The 23,502-nt window shown below is 34.7% G+C and overlaps 3 protein-coding genes across 10 annotated transcripts; 2 read left to right on the forward strand and 1 right to left on the reverse strand.

Moving 5' to 3' along the window:
• The first annotated feature begins 5,837 nt into the window (after positions 1–5,837).
• Positions 5,838–8,606, forward strand: LOC105791612 (ras-related protein Rab11C). Its single transcript, XM_012619771.2, has 3 exons — positions 5,838–5,982; positions 6,062–6,278; positions 7,866–8,606. The coding sequence occupies exons 2-3, from the start codon at positions 6,114–6,116 to the stop codon at positions 8,349–8,351; spliced, it is 651 nt and encodes a 216-aa protein (XP_012475225.1). The 5' UTR covers positions 5,838–5,982; positions 6,062–6,113; the 3' UTR covers positions 8,352–8,606.
• Positions 8,607–8,809: 203 nt separating this feature from the next.
• LOC105791591 (metal tolerance protein B) lies at positions 8,810–12,267 on the reverse strand. Of its 8 annotated transcripts, XM_052633357.1 has the most exons (4): positions 11,919–12,267; positions 11,494–11,671; positions 10,698–11,409; positions 10,192–10,466 (listed from the first exon to the last, which is right to left on the reverse strand). In XM_052633357.1, exons 2-4 carry the CDS (start codon positions 11,655–11,657, stop codon positions 10,341–10,343), a joined length of 1,002 nt encoding a protein of 333 aa, XP_052489317.1. In that variant the 5' UTR covers positions 11,658–11,671; positions 11,919–12,267; the 3' UTR covers positions 10,192–10,340. The 8 variants fall into 8 exon arrangements, with proteins under 8 accessions (XP_052489315.1, XP_052489316.1, XP_052489312.1 ...); XM_052633355.1 differs by lacking the exons at positions 11,494–11,671; positions 11,919–12,267 and adding an exon at positions 8,810–9,105 and having other exon boundaries at positions 9,405–10,466; positions 10,678–10,827; XM_052633356.1 differs by lacking the exons at positions 11,494–11,671; positions 11,919–12,267 and adding an exon at positions 8,810–9,109 and having other exon boundaries at positions 9,405–10,466; positions 10,678–10,827.
• Positions 12,268–19,421: 7,154 nt separating this feature from the next.
• Positions 19,422–23,319, forward strand: LOC105791584 (serine/threonine-protein phosphatase PP1). Its single transcript, XM_012619706.2, has 4 exons — positions 19,422–19,808; positions 21,327–21,886; positions 21,962–22,180; positions 23,066–23,319. The coding sequence occupies exons 1-3, from the start codon at positions 19,616–19,618 to the stop codon at positions 22,133–22,135; spliced, it is 927 nt and encodes a 308-aa protein (XP_012475160.1). The 5' UTR covers positions 19,422–19,615; the 3' UTR covers positions 22,136–22,180; positions 23,066–23,319.
• The last annotated feature ends 183 nt before the right edge of the window (positions 23,320–23,502 follow it).

The following is a 23,502-nucleotide window of genomic DNA, read 5'->3' on the forward strand; positions in this document are numbered from 1 at the left end:
ATTATTTCCCAATCATATAACAAAGGAATCTTGATGCCGTTCATCACATGAATTAAATAAACAATGAAGGACATGATAGCGAAATTTTTTTTTTGTTCGATAGCAACATTCAATTAGCAGATATATACCATTAAGAGATATCAATCCGATCGTGATTCAATCGGACGATACTTGGACCATGAAATTATTTACAAAAACATTGAGGATTTTAGTGCACGCCGCACCAGATTGAAGCTCCAGAAAAGAACAAATGCAGGGATCGTATATCCCTCTGCCACTCAAATCAAATCACCCTGCCAGCCTGCTCTTACACATTGCCACCTCATACGACACCGTTTGAACTTTAAAAATTCAGTCCCTCACAAATGTAGAAAATTGTAATAAAATAGAATGGTAAAGTACACCAAAGTTGACTTAACTATGGTTTTAATTTAGTTATCTAATTATTTTTTTTAATTTAATCACTCAATTAATTGAGATTATTTTTGGTTCATTTATATTAAGTGACTTTAAATTTCTGACCGAAAGATGATAAGGTAATTAAAAATCAGTATAATAATAAATTTAATTTTTATATATTATATATTATATATTATATCAATTTAATCATAATTTTAAAAATTAATCTTTAAAATTTAGAAAGAATCTCAATTTAATCCTCAAAGTTTATATACATATGTATATACTCCACAAGAGGTTAACAAATAGATTTTTCAGGGGCATCTGGTGGAAAAATGTAAATATAACCACATTGGACAATTTAATAGATGTCGGGGTTTTTTATTGAAACTCAATTCAATTCTTAAATTTTAAAATTACATACCGAGCAATGTTGCATCTCTTAGATAAGTTAATTTTAACTTTCACCAAGCTAGAATAAAGTTATCCCTGCAATATTCTCAGCTTTTCTCCTGATTGGCTGTAAATTACAAGAAAAGCTTGAGATATGTTGAAATGGCAGCAAACAGCCAACCAAATTTGCTAATCGTACAAAGGAGCAACCAGTCGTAAGTGTCACGGGCCAAAGTGCAAAGCCCGTGACCATGCCGCAAGAAGTGCCCCATGGAGGTCTATCGATTAGATGGGGGACATTTAGCCCACAAGAACTGGCCCGATTCAGAGAGCTACTAAAGAAGCCTATCAGATTGAAGCCTGGTTGGCCCAATGATGAAGACATGGCAGCTTAGGCAATTTTGGTAACTAATCTTAGAAGATAGAATAGAATCATATCTTGTAAGATTAGATTAGATTTGATATGGTAAATCTTGTAAATCCCTAAAATCAAGGGATATAGTGAATCTCGTCCGTCGATGTACATGTATCTTGACGGTCGATTTTGGGGGAGCTCAACTATAAATAGAGAGCCTCCCCCTCATTTGTAGAGCATCCATTGTAGCTTGAATTCTTAAGAGTAATAGAATTCTTGAGCATTTACTCAAACACTTTGTGTGCTTTCTTTCTTTAGCTTTGTTGTTCTCTTGTGGCTTCTTTTGGCACAATCGCTTCGCTTATACAAATTGGTGCCTTGGAGGAGTTCTAAAGAATCCTCTCTTTGGGAGTTAAGGTGACTTGGCGAGTTTGGACGAACGGATCGCCTAAAGCCGCACGGATTACGAGACGAAAGGTCTAGCCTCGTGACAAGTGGTATCAGAGCCAAGTTTGAACCAAGTTATATTCGAGTGGTTCGAAGGCACTGTTGGGATGTCGAAAGAAGTCGTCGGTCAGAGTGAACAAATGGAGACCCGTGGTAGGGCCAGAAAAGCTAGTCGCTCGATGGAAATGCTGACAGCTTTGGAAAATCGAGTGGTCAATCTCGAAGAATCCGTTGGGAACGTGAAAGAGACGCTTGAATTGGTCGAGGGACGCACGGATGGGTTTGACTCCATGGAGGAGCAACTCAGAGATTTTGTGTTGGATTCTCTCGGTGCAAATAGGGAAAAGATAACGGAATTACTCGAGTCCACTGAGGTAAAGTGGCGAGAGAGGATGAAGCTCTCGAGGATATGGTGCTAGCCATGCAGAAAGAAATGGAGGAGCTCAAAGGGGAGCTCGCGATTTACAAAGCCGCTTTGAGTAATGGGATGTTGTCTTCAAGGCCGAAGCAACATGCAATAGATGTTCCCAAACCGGAGAAGTTTAAGGGTGTACGATCCGCGAGGGATGTGGATAACTTCTTGTGGGAAATGGAGCAATACTTCTGAGCGATGGGCATCGAGGATGATGGCATTAAGGTAAACACCGCTTCAATTTACTTTACCGATGTTGCTCTCTTGTGGTGGCGGCGAGGTCCACGGATGAGAAACGTGGAGGAACGGCTATTGGAACTTGGGAGGAATTCAAGGAGAGTTAAAGAAGCGTTTACCTCAATATGCCGAGAAGGAGGCTCGAGCTAAGTTGCGTCGTCTCATGCAACAATGCCTTTGTTTGGGAGTATGTGCGGGCATTTAGCGAGTTGATGCTTCAAATCTCGACTTGAGCGAGAAAGAAGCATTATATTGGTTCGAGGATGGGTTAAAGCCGTGGGCAAAGCAGGAGTTGCGAGGCAAAGAATCACCGAACTTCATCAGTAGCCATGGTCAAGCAGAGTCCTTTGTTGAGCTTGATCCGCGGAGACAAGCTTGAGGCATCTAAGCCCAATGGAAGGGGCAATGGTGAGAGAAACCATGAAGAAGATGAAAGGGACATAGCGATGGGGGCAACAGTACTGATAGCACAAGTGGCAATGGGAAACCACGAGATGCGAAGCGGGGATTAGACAACCCAAGGGACAAGAGGAAGAAGATGAAATGCTTCCTTTGTCAAGGACCACACATGGCGCGTAAATGTCCAAATAAAGTGATGATTTCGGCAAAGGAGGATGAGCCGAAGGAGGAGGCAAAGCCTACCGAGGGAAACACATCGAAAGTCAATTCAATGGTACTCATTCCTGGGAAGAGGAATGAAAATGGGTTGATGTTTGTGGACATCAACATTGCGGGTCAGAAGCGGAGTGCTCTTATTGATACGGGAGCATTGGACTTGTTCATGTCGGAAAAGGCTGCGAAGAAGCTTGGTCTGTCGATTAGGAAATCGAATAAGAAGATCAAGGTAGCAACTTCTGAGAAAGCCCCAACTGTGGGAGTAGTTCGTGATGTGGAACTACAAATCGGCGAATGGAAGAGCAAGGAAGAATTCGAGGTAATCCAATTAGATGATTACGATTTTGTGCTTGGCTTAAACTTCCTTGTCAAGATTCAGGCAACTCTGCAACTAAGGGCCGATCAAATCCATATTGCCACCGGTCCATCAACAAAGAGTATTGTGTCGGTGCATCGGGATGTGAAAGTTGGGACTAAGGTGTTATCGTCAATCCAACTAGTCGAAGATGTTTCGTATGGGAGAAACATTGATTTGTCAAAAAGGAATGCTACGAAAGCCCCTTCGGAAGTGTTAGTGGTGCAAGGGACCGATATGAAGCTTGCGGGATCGACTGTAGAACCGACACCTTTGAGAAAGGTGGGTTGTGCATCGGGCTCCAAGGGAAAAAGAGTAATGCAAGGACAGTCGAGACGAGTAAATGCTACGAGTAAGGTACATTGTAAACACTCTGATAGTGTTTTGAATTCTGACTTGTTGGCTTGGCAAGGTCGTAGGGGCCCTTTCAAAGTTCATAAGCAAGGAGGCCAAGGAACTGTGGGCAGTACGAAGCCGAGGTATGAGAATCGAGGGGATTCCAACAGAAACAAGTCAAAATTGGGGCAAGTTATAGCGGAGACTTCTTGCCAGCAAAATGTACCAATGAGTGGAACGGTTCAAGATAAGAGGCGACGAAACTCGAGGCATAAGTTCCGAAGGAAGGGACAACCTGATCGCAAGACGAGTCGGGAAGAAGCCGAGGCAACGAGAAAGTTTCACAGTGAATCAAGTCAGTGTCATCCAGAAAACGTAACGAGGGCGTTGCGAGATTGGGTGGGGGAGAATGTCACGGGCCAAAGTGCAAAGCCCGTGACCATGCCGCAAGAAGTGCCCCATGGAGGTCTATCGATTAGATGGGGGACATTTAGCCCACAAGAACTGGCCCGATTCAGAGAGCTACTAAAGAAACCTATCAGATTGAAGCCTGGTTGGCCCAATGATGAAGACATGGCAGCTTAGGCAATTTTGGTAACTAATCTTAGAAGATAGAATAGAATCATATCTTGTAAGATTAGATTAGATTTGATACGGTAAATCTTGTAAATCCCTAAAATCAAGGGATATAGTGAATCTCGTCCGTCGATGTACATGTATCTTGACCGTCGATTTTGGGGGAGCTCAACTATAAATAGAGAGCCTCCCCCTCATTTGTAGAGCATCCATTGTAGCTTGAATTCTTAAGAGTAATAGAATTCTTGAGCAGTTACTCAAACACTTTGTGTGCTTTCTTTCTTTAGCTTTCTGTTGTTCTCTTGTGGCTTCTTTTGGCACAATCGCTTCCGCTATACAAATTGGTGCCTTGGAGGAGTTCTAAAAGAATCCTCTCTTTTGGGAGTTAAGGCTGACTTGGGCGAGTTTGGACGAACGGATCGCCTAAAGCCGCATGGATTGCGAGACGAAAGGTCTAGCCTCGTGACATAAACACTTCCTTTTGGAGAAAGGTGGAGGTAGAGGTAGAGGCAACGATAGTAGTGGCGTGGGGAATCGGAGGACAGATATAAATTTTGATAATCAAATTGAAATCATTTGTAAATTTTAAGGTTTAATTTTTTAAAATTATAGCTAAATTAATATAATATATAAAAATTAAGGGATAAATTTGTTATTATACTGATTCTTTAACTGTCATGTCGCTCTCCCATAAAAGATTTAACAACCATCTCGATTAATTAGATGACCAAATTAAAAAAAAAAAGATGATTGAGTGACCAAAAAAGATAATAATTAGATGACCAAACTAAAAAATTTATAGTTGAGTGATAAAAAAAATATTTACCCTAAAATATAAACTCATAATATTTAAGTTTGAATTTTATGAAAGTTCTGTTTTGTGAATTTAGTTTCTTTGTTATTATTTAATATTTTTAGAATTTTCTTTTGTTGATATGTATTCTAAGATTAAGGGTGAGTTTGGATGGGCGGTGCGTTTATCTGCGGTTAGTGTAAAAACAGCGGTGGCGGTGAGATTAGACACTGTAGCGATACTGTAGCGTGAGACAAAAAGTAAACTAAACAGCACCGCACCGCACCCAATCTCTAATCCAAACCCACCCTAAGTGTGTTTTTTTATTTCGCGATAATGTGACATATTATATATATCTTTACATTTCTTTACATTTAGACATTTCTTTTATATTTTAAAAATGATGAAAAAGAAGAAAATGGTCTAATATTTATTCAACGGTACAAAGAATGGCAAGACGTATATATACTTTTAATAAGAAAGGATGCATAAACAGATTAAATAACAAAAGTGTCTAAATTACACCCATCATCTTAAATAATTGACTTGAGCTCAAGCTCGAACTTAAGTTCGAGTTTGAATTTGAATATAAAAATTAATAAACGAGTTGAATTGAATTCAAGTTCAAACATAAAAATAGACTTTTAATGAAGTTCCAGCTAAATAACGAGTCGAACTCGACTCAATTACACCCTTAACATCATATTCTGCTTAGACAGTCTTTGCAAAGGGGATGTGACTGTAAGCATGTGTTACAAAAGTAAACTATGTTAAATTATTTGTTTGAATTAAAAAATAATTCAATAATTGAAAATACATATTTCGATATATGGAGATTAAATTCATAAAATAACATAATAGAGGGACCTTCAAACAATTTAGCCCAATATTTAATTGCCCGTTTCAGAAATCAAAATAAAAGCTTCCCCTTTCCCACCTTCTCCAGTGGTCGTAGTTTTTTTTAATCTTTTCTCTCATTCGTTTAATCTTTTTCAGTATAGTTTCTCTAAAATTATCAAATTTTTTACTTTGAGAAATTTCTCTTCTCGATCTATCCATTTCGAGTAAGTTGAAACGCTTCCAGATCTCTCTCTTAGTTTTTGCTCCATCTCTTTTGGCTGGTTGTTTTTTGGGATCTTGCAGGTTTGGGAAAGGAGAGACAAGATAGAGAGAAACAGAGAGTGAGAAATTTGGAATGGCACATAGAGTAGATCACGAGTACGATTACCTTTTCAAGATTGTGCTGATCGGCGATTCTGGAGTTGGAAAATCGAATATTCTCTCTAGATTCACCAGAAACGAGTTTTGTTTGGAATCTAAATCCACTATCGGCGTCGAGTTCGCTACCAGAACTCTCCAGGTTCTCTTGGATTCATCTTCATATATGTTTATTTTTCCTGTCGAAAAATCAATAGTTATCGAAGTTTCTAAAATTTTACCTTATATAATTCTCTTTACCTTTGATAGTTTAACGTGTGTTTAAATACTTCTGATCTGATTCATATTTGGAATTTTTTGCATGATTAAGTTGACTGCGAGATCTTTTGTTAATTATCTGGATAATTTATTAGCATATGAAAAGAAAAAAAATCACTATTATGACTTGACGATTCCGATCCCGTTCTCTTGCACTCTGATTTTAGCTTGGAAGTAATGCAAGGAAAACAAAATGCTCATCGAGGCGTTTTCGCGTTATTTGATTTTACATTGAAAGTTGAAAGCTTATAGGTGATTTCTGTTGATTTTTCCATTTCTATATTTAGAAACAAAAATTCTAGAGGTGGTAAAAAGACATTCTCAATCCCTCTCAATTTCGAAATTGAGTAAATTAGTTCCTTTCAAAAAAAATTGGGACAATTAATCCCGTCAATTTTAAAAGTGAGCAATTAAGGGTAATTAATTACGGTGCTAATGTCTTTTGTCAATCATGCATAATTTTGATTGGTATGATAACAAATTTAGCCCTAACATTTACACATTTACAAAAATATTGCAGGCTAAATTTGTTAAATCATGACTAAATTGATAGAATGTGTAAATTATAAGAGCTAAATTTATTATTATACCAGTCATATTTGTGTTAAATTGACGAAAAACATTTAAGTTGTGATTAATTGTTTTTAGTTGCCCGCTTTCGAAATCGATAGGGATTAAATTGCTCAGATTTTTTTGAAGGGGCACAATTTATTCAATATCAAAGTTGAGAGAGGATGGAGACTTGTTTTTACCTAGGAAGGTTATTATTACAATTCTTTCTGTTATTATTACTAGTAGTTGGAAGGAGTAGAAGATTTCTATAATAGTGAGAAAACAATTTTCTCTCTATGTTGGCATATTATTTTATTAAATTGAAAAACAAATCCTTTTGAAAATGAAAAATTATGTACTTAATCCAAGCTGTTTTTATGCTGTTTTATCCTATTTTCAATATTAGAGAGTACATTGTTGCTTTCAAAAAAGAGGGAGAGAGAGAGTACATTATTGTTTTTTGTAGGCCCATGACATAGCTGTGTATTTGATTTTGAAAAAAATAAAAAGGATAATTTATTGTGTTTGTCAGCCTGTCATTTTAAATTTATTAAACCGCATTCGATTCTCTGTTAATTGTTTATGCCACCTAGATTCTTGGTTTTTCCTAAAGTAATTGAATCCAATATCTATACTACACATTTGATAAAAAGACAATTTCTTGTGTTTGTCAGCCTGTCGTATAGATTTATTAAACCTCTTTTGATTCTCTGTTAATTGTTTGTGCCACCTAGATTCTTGGTTTTTCTTAAAGTAATTGAATATGGTTAATTGTTAGTATGATCCTTGGAAATTTTAAAAATAAATTAAGCATACCGTATATAACACTCATTCGAATCTAAATAATTAGATGCAGGTTGGTAGGCTTCTGGTCTGGTTTGTATTTTGCGATTAATTTATTTTCTATTTGATAATATAGGTGGAGGGAAAGACTGTGAAGGCACAGATTTGGGACACGGCAGGTCAGGAGAGATATCGAGCTATAACTAGCGCTTACTACAGAGGAGCTGTTGGTGCACTTCTTGTCTACGACATAACAAAGAGGCAAACCTTTGATAACGTCCAAAGGTGGCTGCGTGAATTGAGGGAACACGCCGATTCTAACATTGTCGTCATGATGGCTGGAAATAAATCTGACCTGAATCATCTTCGAGCTGTTTCTGAGGTGGATGGTCATGGTTTGGCCGAGAAGGAAGGTCTTTCATTTCTCGAGACGTCTGCGCTGGAAGCAACCAACATTGAGAAGGCATTCCAAACTATATTGACTGAGATCTATCATATCATGTGTAAAAAGGCATTGGCAGCCCAGGAAGCAGCGGCTACCACCAAGCTTCCCGGGCAAGGAACTACCATTAATGTCGCTGATGCATCAGGAAACACCAAGAAAGGATGCTGCTCTACATAAATAAATAAATAAGGTGATAGGTTATATTTGCTGGCAAGCAGGCCTTATCATTTCTTTATTATTCTTCTTTCTAAACCCCTTGTTTTTTATTCTTTCTTTTTTCTATTCAAATGTTTAGCTTTGAGAGAGTCTTTTAGATTACTTATTTTTACGAAATTGATTTCATTTTTTTGACAAGTCACTTGTACTAAAAGTGTGTCTCCTTTTATATTTGCTCTCCCTATCTTTTTCAATATGACAAGATCTTCCCGACAATGTATGGCTAATTTAACGTTTTCGGCTGTGAGAAATGAATGGCCCAAATAATAGATCTCTGTGTGAATTCAGCAGCTTCTATTGTAGCACATATATGTGTGTGATATTATTCCCCAAAGCTGTCGGCTGTTTGACCAATACAAAAAATGAGCCATATGATATGGTATTGAACGCAATGTACATTGCCCTGGACAAGCTCAGCGTTTCCAAGTCATTAACTCAATGATATATCATTTAAGCCGAAGTAACTACCAAAAGATTACTCAATTTGTGATGAATATTGTATGTTTTTACACAGTAATCACTGATCTCACTGAGTATTTCATTAGAGCTAGTTCCTGGGTCAGCTTTGACATGGCAGGACAATACAAGTTTCCCGATGTAGAATAATGAAAGAAAACTTCTCAAGTATATTGGAAAAAGTTTGAGCTGGGGAGTCCAAAATATAAAGACCATGGAGCACTCTAGCTGTACCAATCATCTTCGAAGAAGGAAGAGCCTGTCTAGAACAATGAGTTTTATGAAAGGTAAAGGAACAAGGTAATATAGCAGTGAGTTTAGTGACAGATAAAAGATTAAAGGTAAATTGAGGAACATAGAGAACATTAGTAATGTAAAGACTATTATTGAAAATGACTGTACCAGAAATTCGAGCACAAACTTTAGTGCCATTTGGAAGGTTGATGTATATAGGTTTAATGGAATGAAAAGAAGCAAAAAACAATAAAGAGTGAGCAATATGATCAGTGGCACCTGTGTCAATGATCCAATGATGGGATTGAAGAGAAAAGAGGTTACCTGAGGATGGGGAAGGGTTCGGTTGTGAGGAAGAAGCAGTATTGGTAACATGAGGTGGGGAGGTAGATGCTGGAAGTAATGCAAGTAGCTGTTGCAACTGATCTTGTGTCAAAGTAACAGAAGGATCAGATGGCAAAATATCAACATGCTGCGAAGAGTCCAAAGGTTGTGCAGCACAATCATTAAGGGCTGTGTGTGCACGAGAGGCCCGACCTCGAGACTTATAACCAGGTGGATATCCATGCTTTTCATAACAAGTATCAACAGTATGCCTAGATTTGCCACAGAAGGTACATTGCCGTGAATCAATAGATGATTTAGCCTGAGGTTTCTTTGAAGAAGTGTGGTGGCGCAATGTGTTGCTAACAAACAACTGAGATGAGCCAGTAGGAAGGTGACGTTCTTGTTGAATAACTAGGGAAAACACTTTGTTGATTGGAGGCAAGGGATCAATAAGCATGATTTGAGAACGAATAGCAGCAAACCGATCATGGAGACCCTTAAGAAAACGAATAACGTAGTCGTTATCATGATATTTCTGGAGAGTGACAAAAACACCGCAATAGCAAGATGGTGAACAAGAACAAACTGGAATTGGTCGAAAATTCATCAACTCATCCCAGAGAATTTTTAACTCAGTAAAGTAATCAGTAACGGAACGATCATCTTGCTTGAAAGCATTGATCTCTTCTTGGAGAGCAGAAATGCGGAAAACATCACCTTGAGAAAAGCGTTCACGAAGATCGCGCCAAATATCATAAGCAAAGTCGAGCCAAAGAACACTGTTCATGATCGAGGGCGAGATGGAATGGTGCAACCAAGAAAGCACCATAGTGTTACATCGTTCCCAGGCAGAATAAAGAGGATCCGTTCGAGGTGGAACTGTGATGGTGCCGTCAACAAACTGGAGCTTGTTTTTGAATAGAAATGCCATTGTCATAGCTCGAGACCAAGCGTGATAGTTTGAGCTTGATAAGACAGGAGAAACAAGAACCAAAGCTGGTTTTTCATTTGGATGCAGATAGTATGGGCTAGAAGGCAGCATAGTATCATGAAATGCCACTGGAAGAAAAGGGAATCAAGAATGCAGATTATGGAGAAAGCAAAAAAATAAAGTCTGATACCATGTAGAATAATGAAAGAAAACTTCTCAAGTATATTGGATGCTAACGTATTGTTATATACAAGCAGGGAAAGGAAGTAACAGAAAATAACAGAAAAATAACTACTAACTGACTAACAATAAATTAATTTAAAACTATATGACTAATACCCGACAGTTATAGCCCATACGTGGAGGTCGTGAATGTTTTGGACTCCATCGATGCCCTTGATACCACTTTCCAGCATGTCGATATTAATTTCTCCTGCTGTCCTTTCCATCAATATGCTAAAAATATCTCTCAGCATAGGTAGAGTGGTACTGAGAGCAACGGTAGAGAAGATGAGTGTGCAGAGAAGATCAACAATCAACCACTTAGGTTTTATCCAAATAACAGCTCCAGTGATCATCACCCCAACGGTTTGAATTAGGTCAGCCACGACATGCAAGTAAGCTCCTTGGAGATTTATGTTCATTATCTTGTTTGTCTTTGGACCACTCGGCACCAAACTAGTCTCCTCTTCTGTGGCTAAATCACTATGATGGTCGTCGTGATGTCGATGATGAACTGTTCCCCTGCAAGCATGGTGAGTGTGGTCATGACCCAGCCAAAGGACCATAACCAAGTTGATCACAAATCTGAAAGCAGCAACTGCAAACATGAGTGCCCCGTTTACCTCATCATTTTCATGGAGAATCCTGTCAAGTGCTTCGTATATTAAGAGAGCAGATATAAGCCATATGAGTTGCATAGACAAAAGAGCACCAAGGACTTCGAGACGATTGAACCCAAAAGATTGGTAGGATGTCGCCTTCCATGCGGAAGCCCAGACTGTAAATAGAGATATACAGAATCCAGCCACATCAGTGAGCAAGGGAGCTGCATCTGACATAACTGCAAGGCTGTTGGCTTTCACTCCACCAATAATCTCTACTGATATAACTATAAGATAGAAAAGTATGAGGCCAGAAAGTTTGGTTACTGACTTGTGTCGTTCCTTTGATTCCAAAGCAGTGTTTGGTCGCCCGGAAAAGACACAACCAGAGCAGCATTTCAACTCTGGGGTCATTGAAATCACAGTATTTCCATCAGATACCATTGGCATCTCAATTTCCTTTAATCTTTGAATGGAGACTTCGCCATCTTCCATCTACCCGGACAATACTAAGCCAAGAATTAAAACATCAGTCTGGAACAAAGCCATAGAATTAGGAGTCTACTAAACCAAATTAACAAACACAAAACCTTTGCCCACAAAAAATCAACACTGAAATATTCCTACTTAGATGAGCATACAAATCCAATACATGAAAAAGAAAACACCAATTTCAGGCCCCAGAGACATACAGACACCCAAAGCAAAAATAATAATAAAAAAATGAAAAAGCAGCAGTGAAGATGAAGAGTTTACCTGATAACCCAGAGCTGAAAAATAGACAAAAAAGAACTTTGAATTGCAATGGAGACTCTTCTTGCTTTTTATGAATTGGGTTTAGGTCAAAGATTATAAAAGGGAAAATAAAAAGGTAATATGAGAATCTCAGCTATGATCAGGTAAACTTTTAAAGAGTAATTATTCTGATTTAGTAGTTTCCCTTTTTTTTCTTCTTTTTATTGACGGGTTTCATTGACAATACATAAATTTCCAAATTTCAAGAGTTTCCAGTTCCAGACAATTGGAACGTCTGCGTTTGGCGACAATGCTTACATCTCAAGCGCGAGATGGCGATTGAAAAGGATTTTGCTGACCAAACTGTTGCCACATTAAAATAACAAATTAAAATCGAATAATATGTATAACTAACCTAAGGAAGATTTAGGTAAGTTAGAACCAGCAAAATTACATTTGATTTTGAAAAATAAAAAATTTAAATTTTAAGTTAATCGAATTATTCAAGTCAACTCGAATAAATAATTTGAGTTGAGTTAAATTTATAATTCAAATAATTGAATAATTTGAATAGTTCAAATAATAGATTGGTGTAAATACCTCTTTAGTCCTCGTTAATTTAAAAATGAGTAAACCGATCAAAATTATAAAAAATTTAAAATAATTTTTAAAATTCAAAATATTTATAAAAATTTCAAAATTTATATTTTTAAAAATTATAAATTTTAAAAAAATTAAAAATATATAACCAAAGTTAAAATTTTAAAATAATAATTTTAGGACCTAAATAAGTTAATTAATTATTCAAGTTTATGATATTAATGTATATTATTATTATTATTTTGCTTTGAAAAAGTTTTCAAATATATATGGTTTCAAATTTATGTAGTCTAACATGGAATTAGTTGTACTGTAATAATATTTTAATTTGACATGTTTAATTTTTTTATTTTAACTCGAATAATTTCACTCGATTCAACTCGACTCGAATTTTATTTCATTCGAGTTAGGATGGTAAAATAAGATTCGTCAACTCAATTAATTTGAATTACACACACATGGAGTAAGAAGAAACTCACCATAAAATGCAACAAGTTCAAATAGCAGGACTCTTGCTCTTATCACGAGAACCTTGATACGACCCGCCCTTGGGAACGGCCATTGCTTCAGCCTACAAGCGAGGCTCGTTGTGTTTGCAAGCTGGACGTAGCTCAATCTTATTTTGTGGAGCTTCATTTAGCTCGTTTCCAGCTCCTTTCAAGTTCAATGAGCTCAAATCAGCTCAATTTAGCTCAAAACTTGCAAATTCACTCAAATAATTTTTGCTATTTAATTTGTCTCAAATCTGGTTGGATTTAATTATGCATGATTAGTTGTGTTTTTCTTACATGTTATTAAGTCAAATTAATTTCCTCTGACTTATAAATATGTCTTAATACATGTTTTTAATTTGTCTTGTTCAAACCGAATTAATTAGGCTTAGTTTAATTAATTGTGTCTTGTTTTAATTATATGGATTAATGTTGTCTAAATTATGTTTCTAATATGATTCAGCTGAATAATGATTAACTAAATTCATTTGTTCATGTTGTGTAGGTTGGCGAATGTGGATGGAAGCATTTAAGCTAGGTGCATGAACCATAGGTTCAATGAATATGGCGTTACATGCATGAAGAATGTTCATTGATTTTAAATGATTCAAGAACCAGCATAATGTCGTTCACACATGAAGTTCACACTCTTGGCTGTTCGGTTCATAATGTTCACACTCAAGGACTCTTCAAAGTGACTTTTCACACTTATTTTGGCTATTCACGTTCAACTTTATTCTTTGGTCACTTTTCACCAAAAGATCCAACTTAAATGAGCCTATTTATGCTCATTGGCGAACCTAGCTCATCCATGCACCATCCAAGTTGTTCAAGGTTCAATTATCCATCTAGAAGCTGACCATTGGAGCTCCCATTCAGCCGAATCTGATTAGCTCAATTAATTGGTTCATTTTGCTTAATTCTTAAGGGTTGTATGTGACTATTCGTCTAGTTTAATTGCTACCTATAAATAGCTGAAAACTTCACTTTGTAAAGGACTTTTGACATTTTAAGTAACGAATTGCTGTCAAATTTGTGAGGCATTTTCTCTAAAATTTCGTTCGAGACCCGTAAGACTTATCTAGCTTCTAGTGGCGTCTTTCCGAGTCTTTCTTTCGAACTTATCACTCCCCAACCCGAGTGTGGCGTTCACCATTGATACCTTTGGTTCATACTTTCCTAAGTACTGGGTCAAGGTCCTTATCACCATTTTCCAATTCATTTAGGTCCTATAAGTTTCGGGTCGACACTTTTCTTTAGTGTTGGTTCACTCTTGGCCTTTTTGAACCATTTCCATTTTCGTACCAAATCCATTACCATTTCGTTTCAAATCCCTTACCGTTTCATACCAATTCCCAAATACCAAAACGTACCCAAAACCAAAGACCATTTCTTAATTATCCTAAACTGAACTCGTCCATTCTATTCATACCATTTCGACTTAAACCCCAAATCCACATCCAACTTTGCACGAACTTATCTTACTTCTTTGAACACAAATATTTTCTAACTTCTTCTCGTCTAATCTACTTCTTCGTTTACGATCGGGAACTAAACGACTCGGGCTCAACTACTAAACCGAGATCGTATCAAACCTTCAGGAGTGTCTTGAGCTATAATAGAAGTTTCCTTGCAAGTAACATCATCACAAAACTCAGATTTAAGAAGTTTCCTTCCTTACACTCAGAATTGACGCTAAAGCGTGCAGCTCAAAGGTCACGTAAATAACTTAAGGTTCATTGATATTTACCAGATTATAAAACAATGAAAGAGTTGGTTGAGTATAGTGAACCCAAATCTTCAAGCAGGTCTCTGATCTTAGGCTTTTCCGAGAGAAAAGTGTAGAGAAAGTTTGAAAAGAAAGTGTGCATGCAAGAGAAGATATAAAAATTTGCTCAAGAAGCTAATACCAACTTTATACAGATAGACATGAAAACAAGATTTAGTGGATATATCTGATTATCCTACAAACCTCCTCAATTCTTGTGACTAAAAACTTTCTCTCTCATTATAAATGCAAGTCTTATCGGCTACGGTAACTTAGTTCTATTATAATCAATTTTCATTTGTCTAACTAAATTGTTCAATCAGAATAATAAAATAATAATATAGTAATCAGTTCTTTCGAACTAAAGACTTAACACATTCATCTAATAGTTGGGGCGGCGTATACTCTATAGGGGAGTTCGTCAAACCACCAAGCTCGGACAATACAGATTTCGCCCAAAGACGCACTCACATACTTACATACTTAGTCACAATTAATACCTTATCCACTCAAAATTTATTCAAAACACCATACTTCAATAAATAGTATTCGAACACTAAGGTTACGTCGAGTGGGATGTTACTCATAGAATCAAAGGATTCAAAGAAAGATTAAAAAAAAAAAAAGAATTGAGAATTAAAAACTGAGTTGAAAAGAATGAAGTTTGGAGTGATTTATATAGGGAAAAATATGGATGTTGGGTATTATAGTCGTTGGGATTGTGATTGTTGGGGGAATAGTTACCGTTAGCATGAAAATGTGCTCTATACGACACGTTTTTTTCTTTCTCTCCAAAAATAACATATATAGTATACATTCTCAAATTTTAATTTTCTTCAGCATATTCTTATAAATCAACCTACACTTTTACGATGTTAATGAAACTTTAGGAGAAGTTTTAGATAGTATGGAAAGAGTATGGTTTGGATAATATTCTACCTAAATAATTAAATATTCATTTCATTTTTATTTTTTAAACCTACTGGATATTGTTTCTATTCTAATTAATAGATTGTATACCTCATAAATCCATTCTTTTTTTTTTCTTGCAATTTAGTGTATAAATCAAATTAATATAATTCATAATGTACTTTTTGTTATTTAAAAGTAACTTTAATGTATATGTTATTTATTCTACTTATTATCAAGGTATCATATAAATTTTAAAATTTGGTTCACGTTTTTGCATTTTAGTTTTAATATGTATGTATGCATTCTATTAGTTTAGACTTATTAGTAGTAGTTATTATTTATTTTTGCTAAATACATCTCATATATTTATAAATAAATAATGAATATTTAAAATTTAAAAGCAATTTTCAAAACATATTTTTGTAAATTTTGAAAATTTTAAACAATTTTGAAGACATAATAAAATTTTTTAAAAACATTTTTAAAAGAAAGTTTCAAAACGTGTTCTAAAATACATTTATAATGAAAAAATTAAAATATTGGTTACACTAATTTAAAAAAATTTGTAAAAACTTAACATTGGTTATACTAATATTATTACAATTTTGTCTTAAATTAAATGGAGCGGTGGTTAAAACTTTTGTTACATATCGTCTTACTTCCTTCCTCTACATGTAATATTGTTATTAGCAGTATATATATTTTATTTCATAAGTAACCTTAAAAATGGGTATGTGTCATTTTATTTTAATATTTTAATATACCATTATAACACACTTATTAACCCTTAACCTTAAAAATTTTATTGAAAATAATTTAACATAATATATAGAAAGATACAAATTGGTTACTCCTCGATTTGTAGCTAAGAAATACAAAAGCTTTTGGTGAATTATTTTGTATAGAGAATAAATTAAGTGGAAAATGATGCAGAAAGTTGCAAATAATGGAGGCCTTTAAACAATCATTTACTTCTCTTTGCACAAGCCATGCTCAACCAGGATTTCTTATTTCCCACTGCCACTACTTCAAACCACTCATCAATTTCACAAAAATCATGAAATGTGACTCTTGTTCAGTACTTTTGAGCAAAATACAAACCAAAAAGCAAATTAAGAGAAATTATCAATATATATATATATATATATATATAAGAGAAAAGATGAAATTTCTCTTTGATTCGTTTATTAATTTATAATTTTTAATTTTTGTCGACATTAACATCTCAAGGCTGCTTACAATCACGTCAAAATCGCAACGGCTTTTACAGCCTCATCAACACAAAATTGGAAAGCATTAATGAGATGTGTTTTTCACATCCAAAGGCTTGCTTGGATGCTTTTTCTCATGGAGTTTGATTGAGTTTTTGGAGAAAATTGTAAGGATTTTTTTACTCTTAAACCTTTAAATAAATAAATAAAAGAGTTTTAATCATTGTAAATAACTCAAATGAAAGAAGTTACATTTTATAATACTTTTACTCTCCTTAATTCATTCGCACTATAAAAGATATCACTTTTAAGTTATTCACTACAAATTTAACAAGTTTTGAAGTTGAAAGAGGGCTTTACCCTTTTCAAAAGCCATTAAAATTTTATAATAATATTAAACTAAATTTTATATAAAAAATAAAATTAGGTGTAAATGAGTTCTTTTGGATGTTAATATTTTACATATTTTAAACTTAAAATTAAAATTAAAACTTATTATTAATATAATAATATAGGTTTGATTGAAGTTAATTTTATATAAAATAAAATTATTTAAATGAGTTCTTCTTTGTAAAAATGATTTAATTTTCCGTTGACTAAGCTATTTTTCATGAAACAAGTATTGAAAAATACAGAAAATATTTTTGTAAATCATTTTCCATGAAACAAACACATCTTATGAGTTTGGAAGTGATGAAGAGTATGTATGTAGTTATGTATAATGTTTTAAAACTCGATAATTTTTGATGAATCACAAATAGCATTTCAATGTCTTTCTACAAACCCAACAAGCATCCAGTTTCAAAGTAGTGAATGATATGTTACAAACAGAACAAAGTGATAAAAGAGTATCCTTAAACCGAGGAAAGATGAAAATGGTGTAGTGCAAGTTTATTTAGCTAGTAATAACAACGGAGATTGAGGAGGGGAAGCCTTTGAGTGAGCCAATTAAGGATGGGGACATTATCTTTCGTTGGTTGTTTTGCGTTTTTACTGCTCGCTGATGTCTTGTTATTTTCACTATCCAATGAGAGGAAATGGTACATCTCCCATCTGAAGTTTTACCTGATAAAATGGAAATAATATTTCTTTAAAGATGAAAAAATGAAAAGGAAAATTAATTTCTTTTTCGATTCATTGCTTGGTTGAGTTGGAAAATGAAATGAAAAAAAATAAAACATTTAAAAAATTCATAATTTTGAACTAAAATACACATTTTCTCTTCTCTCGTCTTTCCAATTTAGAAAATGATATTTCTTCTATTTTCCTTTCTCTTACTTTTCTTCCCAATCAAATACACTTAGAATTTATTTTCTTTTCACTTTTTCACTCCCAACCTAGTTCTTGTAATCCAACAATTGCAACCTTTATGTATGTATGAGTAAGTTTGCTTGGTTTGCCTCCTCTCCTTTTACTCTCGCTATGTATCTATGTATCTCTTTCGTTGGCATTGGGTCATTAACTAATGAAGCGATGCTGTTATTTTATTAAATAAATAAACATAATAAAAATATATATCTTATTTAATTGAATTATTTGATTTAATCAGTGTAATCAAAGCAATTTAAATTAATAATTTTAAAAATTTTGTTAGTTTTACTAATAATTGAATTATTTGATTATATAATTCAGTAACTTTTTGAACATTTATCAATTTATTAAAAAATAAATTTATCTAACAATTATATAAGTTAAGAAAATAACAAAAAACAATCCTTATCCTATTAGTAAGAAAAGAAAAGAAAAACTACATCCATTAATCATTAGACTATGAGTAAATTTTTATTTTAGTTACTTAACTAAATAAAAGATATAATTTGATTATTAAACTATTCGAGCGTTTTCATTGAAACCACTAAACTATTCAAAAGTTTTCATTTAACTCAGTAGGATGTCAAGGTTTTTTTTTTAAGTTCCGCTAGCGAGCTCCAATCGACAATTCAGCAATTGGTACGGTGGATCAATACATATCAACGAGTAGAAAAATATACCTTAGATCCAAGTCGATTTGACGGTCAAGTCGGAGGTCGAAGAAAAAAGTTGTTTGAATTTTGATTTGCTGTTATGTAATGTTCGAAGTTATTTCATGAAAAAAGAATTTAAACTATAGAAGAGAATGAGAATGAGAGATTTCGAGTGGTGTAGACAATGCGAATAGAGAAATCCATATAACATCGTTTTAATAACTCAATAACTTGAATGGAAATTTTTGAATAATTTAATGATCAAATTATAATTTTATTAGTTGAGTGATCAAAACAAAAATTTACGATTATTGTACGGTTTACGTTTAAGAAAAAGAAAGAAAGGGCGTTTTCGAAATTTTATCACAAAACAAATGCTTTTTCCAAAGGCCTAATATAAAGAAAATGGAAAAGAGCGGATTTATCGACCCCGGCGAAAATTTGATTCGTAGATATAAAAATATAGGTTTCTCCGCCACATCGGAGTTGCAGTCACCACTCGCCACCTTCTTTATTTTAAAAATAATATTTTAATATTTTTAATCATTTTTTATTTTTATATATAGTAATGTTACTTTTATCCCCCACACCAAAAAAAATATTAATTAATTAAAAAGGAAGGAAAAGAAAGAAAAGACGGGCCACATTGTTCTCCGCCTCTTTCTTTTCAAAGAATCCCCGAAGGGAAAACTCAGTTCAAAAAACCCAGAAGAGAAAAGCAAAGAAGTAGGCCTTTTTTAGGGGGGAGAGATTTCTATCATTTGCTCGAATTATGGGATCTGCTTCGATTGACCCTGTTCTTTTGGATGATATAATATGTCGTTTATTGGAGTTTAAGCAAGCGAGGCCCGGGAAGCAAGTGCAGCTAATGGAAGGTGAGATCCGTCAGCTTTGCACCGTTGCAAGAGAAATCTTTCTTCAACAGCCTAATCTTCTTGAACTTGAAGCTCCCATCAAGATCTGTGGTACGACTTTGTCACTTTTTCTTTTTCTGGTTCGTTTGAATTTGAAAAATGATGGAAATTCATTTCTTGGGTCTTTGGATATTTAGTTTTTGGCTTTGGGTGTTTAAATTTTGATTGTTCGAGGGAAAGTTTGAAAACTTAGAAGAATCCTTTTTCCTTTTTTTTTCTTTTTAGGAATTTGATTGGATAATGGAAAAGTTGAATTTTTTTGGATTGATTGCTCTTGAATGATGTATATCCATAGCCATAGGAGCTGCATTGAGGATTTTGCCGAAATTGCATTAATTTAAAATTTATGTTTATGTCTTCGTTCTTGGTATGGTTGGTTTCGTATCCAGATTTTTTTGTCTGAAATTGTGGTTTATAATGGATTGCAAATGAGGTTGAATATGTACTTTATTAGCTATGGATTAACTCTGCTACGCATATCATCTCAATTAGTTGACATTGATGGTCTATTTGAAATTCTAACCGTCTTGATTAATTGCTTCTTTTAGATTTTCATAGCTTTTTAATGCTTGTGGGGTTAGGGCTGGGGCTACAATCTGGATAGAAGGATGCTTTAAACTGGGTAGTTGCTTCTATTTATCTTACTTGATGATGCCGTGGCTGTTGGCTGGAAAGTCTCCTAGGTGGAGAAAAGTCAGCTATTGCTGATGATGGACGGTATATATATTGATAATCACTTTTCTTGGGAGGGTTTGAGGAGATTGTTACAAAGATTTATTCGACAAACATGATATATTTTGGATTTTATCAATTTGATTAGATGATTAAATTGATGAGCTGAATGTCCTTTTTAGGACAGAATAAATTAATATATGCCCTTTATATGAGTTAAAATAAGTACTTGCAAGTAAACATCTTATTTGATACCTTTTCTTTTTACAATTTTTATGTTTTGAAGGTTGTCAAGTCTATGCAATAATGGGAATATCCACCTTGCAAGCTTCGGTCTGTTGCATTTCATTTCTCTATGTTATACGCATGGGGCTTTTATGATGGCTTCTATAGAAAAATTGATATTGGGTGCCCGATTAACTAACCTCAAAGTTCTTATATATTGAAAGCTAAATAAGATTTTTATAAAAATCAATGGTGAGGAATCCTTTATACTGTTGTGACGGATTCTGGTATAAGTACATGTAGGATTAAATGACTGCTAATCTTTTTTATTTCAATCCTAACTTTAGAAGGATACTACTACGAACTGATGAAATAATACTTGTTTTGTATTACTTGGTGGTTCCAATCATGGAGAGATAAGGCTAAGTAGCCTAAAGAAATATTGGAAATATGCTGTCTATTAGTTCCTCATATTGTAACTGTTTAGAGTTGTAGTTGAACTAGCTTCACTTTCAATTTATGTCAAGGTGGCACCCATTTCAAAATGGTAAAATGAAGAAACATAGAATACAAGCTTGATATTCTGCTACTTTGAACATCAATTCTGGAAATATATCTTCCTAATTCTGACAATTGGTTTTAGCTTTCTAACAATCAGGTTTTTTTTTTCAGGGGACATTCATGGGCAGTATGCTGATCTTCTGCGGCTTTTTGAATATGGGGGTTTTCCTCCTAAAGCTAATTATTTATTCCTTGGGGACTATGTTGATCGTGGCAAGCAGAGTCTAGAAACAATATGCCTTTTGCTAGCCTATAAGATTAAATATCCTGAGAACTTCTTTCTTTTGAGAGGGAATCATGAATGTGCTTCTATTAATCGGATTTATGGATTTTATGATGAATGCAAACGAAGGTTCAATGTGAGACTTTGGAAAACCTTTACTGATTGTTTTAACTGTCTTCCAGTGGCTGCTTTAATAGATGACAAAATATTGTGCATGCATGGTGGCCTTTCTCCTGATCTAACAAATTTGGATCAAATTAGGAGTATAACCCGACCAACTGATGTTCCCGATTCTGGTTTGCTTTGTGATTTACTTTGGTCAGATCCTGGTAGGGATATCAAAGGCTGGGGCATGAATGATCGAGGAGTCTCATTCACCTATGGCCCAGATAGAGTCTCTGACTTCTTAATGAAAAATGACATGGACCTTGTTTGCCGTGCCCATCAGGTTAGGGATATTTACTTTTTCTGCCTTTATGCGTCTGAGTGTAAGCTAAGTAGCTGACCCTAATTCTTTGTTCAGGTTGTTGAAGATGGATATGAATTTTTCGCTGACAGACAGCTTGTTACTATATTTTCTGCTCCCAACTATTGTGGTGAATTTGACAATGCTGGTGCAATGATGAGTGTCGATGAAAGCCTAATGTGTTCATTCCAAATTCTTAAGCCTGCAGATAAAAGGTCCAGGTTCATTTGAGGGACACGATGATTGCTGTCTCTGTTCCTACGAAGAATTGCTGATGTAAGTTGAATCTATCACTTTCTTCCTCTTTAAAACTTTAGATACTGTTATGAGAAGAAACTCGACAGTCAACATTGAAGAAAGTGAGATAATTCAGTGACGAAGCATAAGAGTCTCTATCTCAGTAAAGAAAAGCTTTAGTTCACCCTAGTACAGAAAATATCATTGTTTGTAGCATAACTCGTCTCTGTTTTACTTAATGTTCATCTCTTTGCCCCTGTTTTGTAAGGACCAATCTGTTGCAGTCATGCAACGATTTTCAGGAGTACCTTGGTTCAGAAACAGTTTATATAGTATCGGCATACTGGGAGTCCTCATAACTAATTTTATCTGCTCATCTTATTGTTTTAGCAAGTCAATAGTTACATACCTGAAATTCTCCATGTTCCTTTGGGTAATTTCTTAACATTATTATGTAATTCTACTCAAGAAGAACTTGTTAGCAGTGACATGGGTCACCTAGGTGACAGATAAATATGCTTACAATTGACATATTTTGATTTTGTCATCGGCTATCATTTCTTGTGTTTATACATATATGTGTTTTTATGGGAATTCTCGTGGAATACTACATACATAGGTTGTTTGTCAGCATATAGTATATCTTTAACAAGCATGGAATATTTAGTTGAAACTATTCATTTGCCCCATATGTAATGACTTTTGTGATCACCGGCTATAATACTCCCGAGACCTACGTATTTGGAAGATATGATCCCTCTAAATGCATGAAAAAAAAACTCGGGACAAAATTAAATATGCTCATGTTGAATACTCACATCATGAGTCTGAACATAGTTCATTGTAAACTTTTCATTGTCTTTGCAATTTGTGAACCTAATTTATACCCTTTTGTGTATGCTGATATTGACATATTTCTTGCAGTCCCACTTGTGATTTAAGAAGAAACCACTTGAAAGATTAGGTCGTGTTGGTGTTGGAGCTCCATGAAGATCTGACCATTTACTCCCTCATGTTAAGGGTACGGGTTATCTGTTTAAAACTATTTATAACCATATTGAATCAAAAGACAAGGCATGATTGACATATGGCCCCTTTGATTTTTTATTTTCCCTTCTTTTATCAGACGTGAAATCTATTGCCATCAACATTCTATAACAGCTAAAATTTTGCTCTTTTTTTCCCGGCTTATTTTGAACAAAAATTGTGCCAATTCGGTTTAATTTAATGTCACCAAATGAAACCTTTAACCGATGCCTAGCACTTTGTAGCAAGTGACTAAGCAAACCATGTTCTTAAGAATGGGTCAAATGACGTCGTTTCAATCCATTTGAATATTATTGAGTGTACTAAATGGTAAA

This window comes from Gossypium raimondii, chromosome 7 (assembly GCF_025698545.1).
Source record: "Gossypium raimondii isolate GPD5lz chromosome 7, ASM2569854v1, whole genome shotgun sequence".
In the NCBI taxonomy this organism is placed as follows: Eukaryota; Viridiplantae; Streptophyta; class Magnoliopsida; order Malvales; family Malvaceae; genus Gossypium; species Gossypium raimondii.

Coding starts and splice junctions, on each gene's coding strand:
- LOC105791584 (XM_012619706.2), top strand. CDS start 19,616: ATGGGATCTGCTTCGATTGACCCTGTTCTTTTGGATGATATAATATGT. Junction 19,809..21,326: donor AGCTCCCATCAAGATCTGTG/GTACGACTTTGT, acceptor TTTTTTTTTCAG/GGGACATTCATGGGCAGTAT. Junction 21,887..21,961: donor TTGTTTGCCGTGCCCATCAG/GTTAGGGATATT, acceptor TTCTTTGTTCAG/GTTGTTGAAGATGGATATGA.
- LOC105791591 (XM_052633351.1), bottom strand. CDS start 10,449: ATGCTGCCTTCTAGCCCATACTATCTGCATCCAAATGAAAAACCAGCT.
- LOC105791612 (XM_012619771.2), top strand. CDS start 6,114: ATGGCACATAGAGTAGATCACGAGTACGATTACCTTTTCAAGATTGTG. Junction 6,279..7,865: donor TCGCTACCAGAACTCTCCAG/GTTCTCTTGGAT, acceptor TTGATAATATAG/GTGGAGGGAAAGACTGTGAA.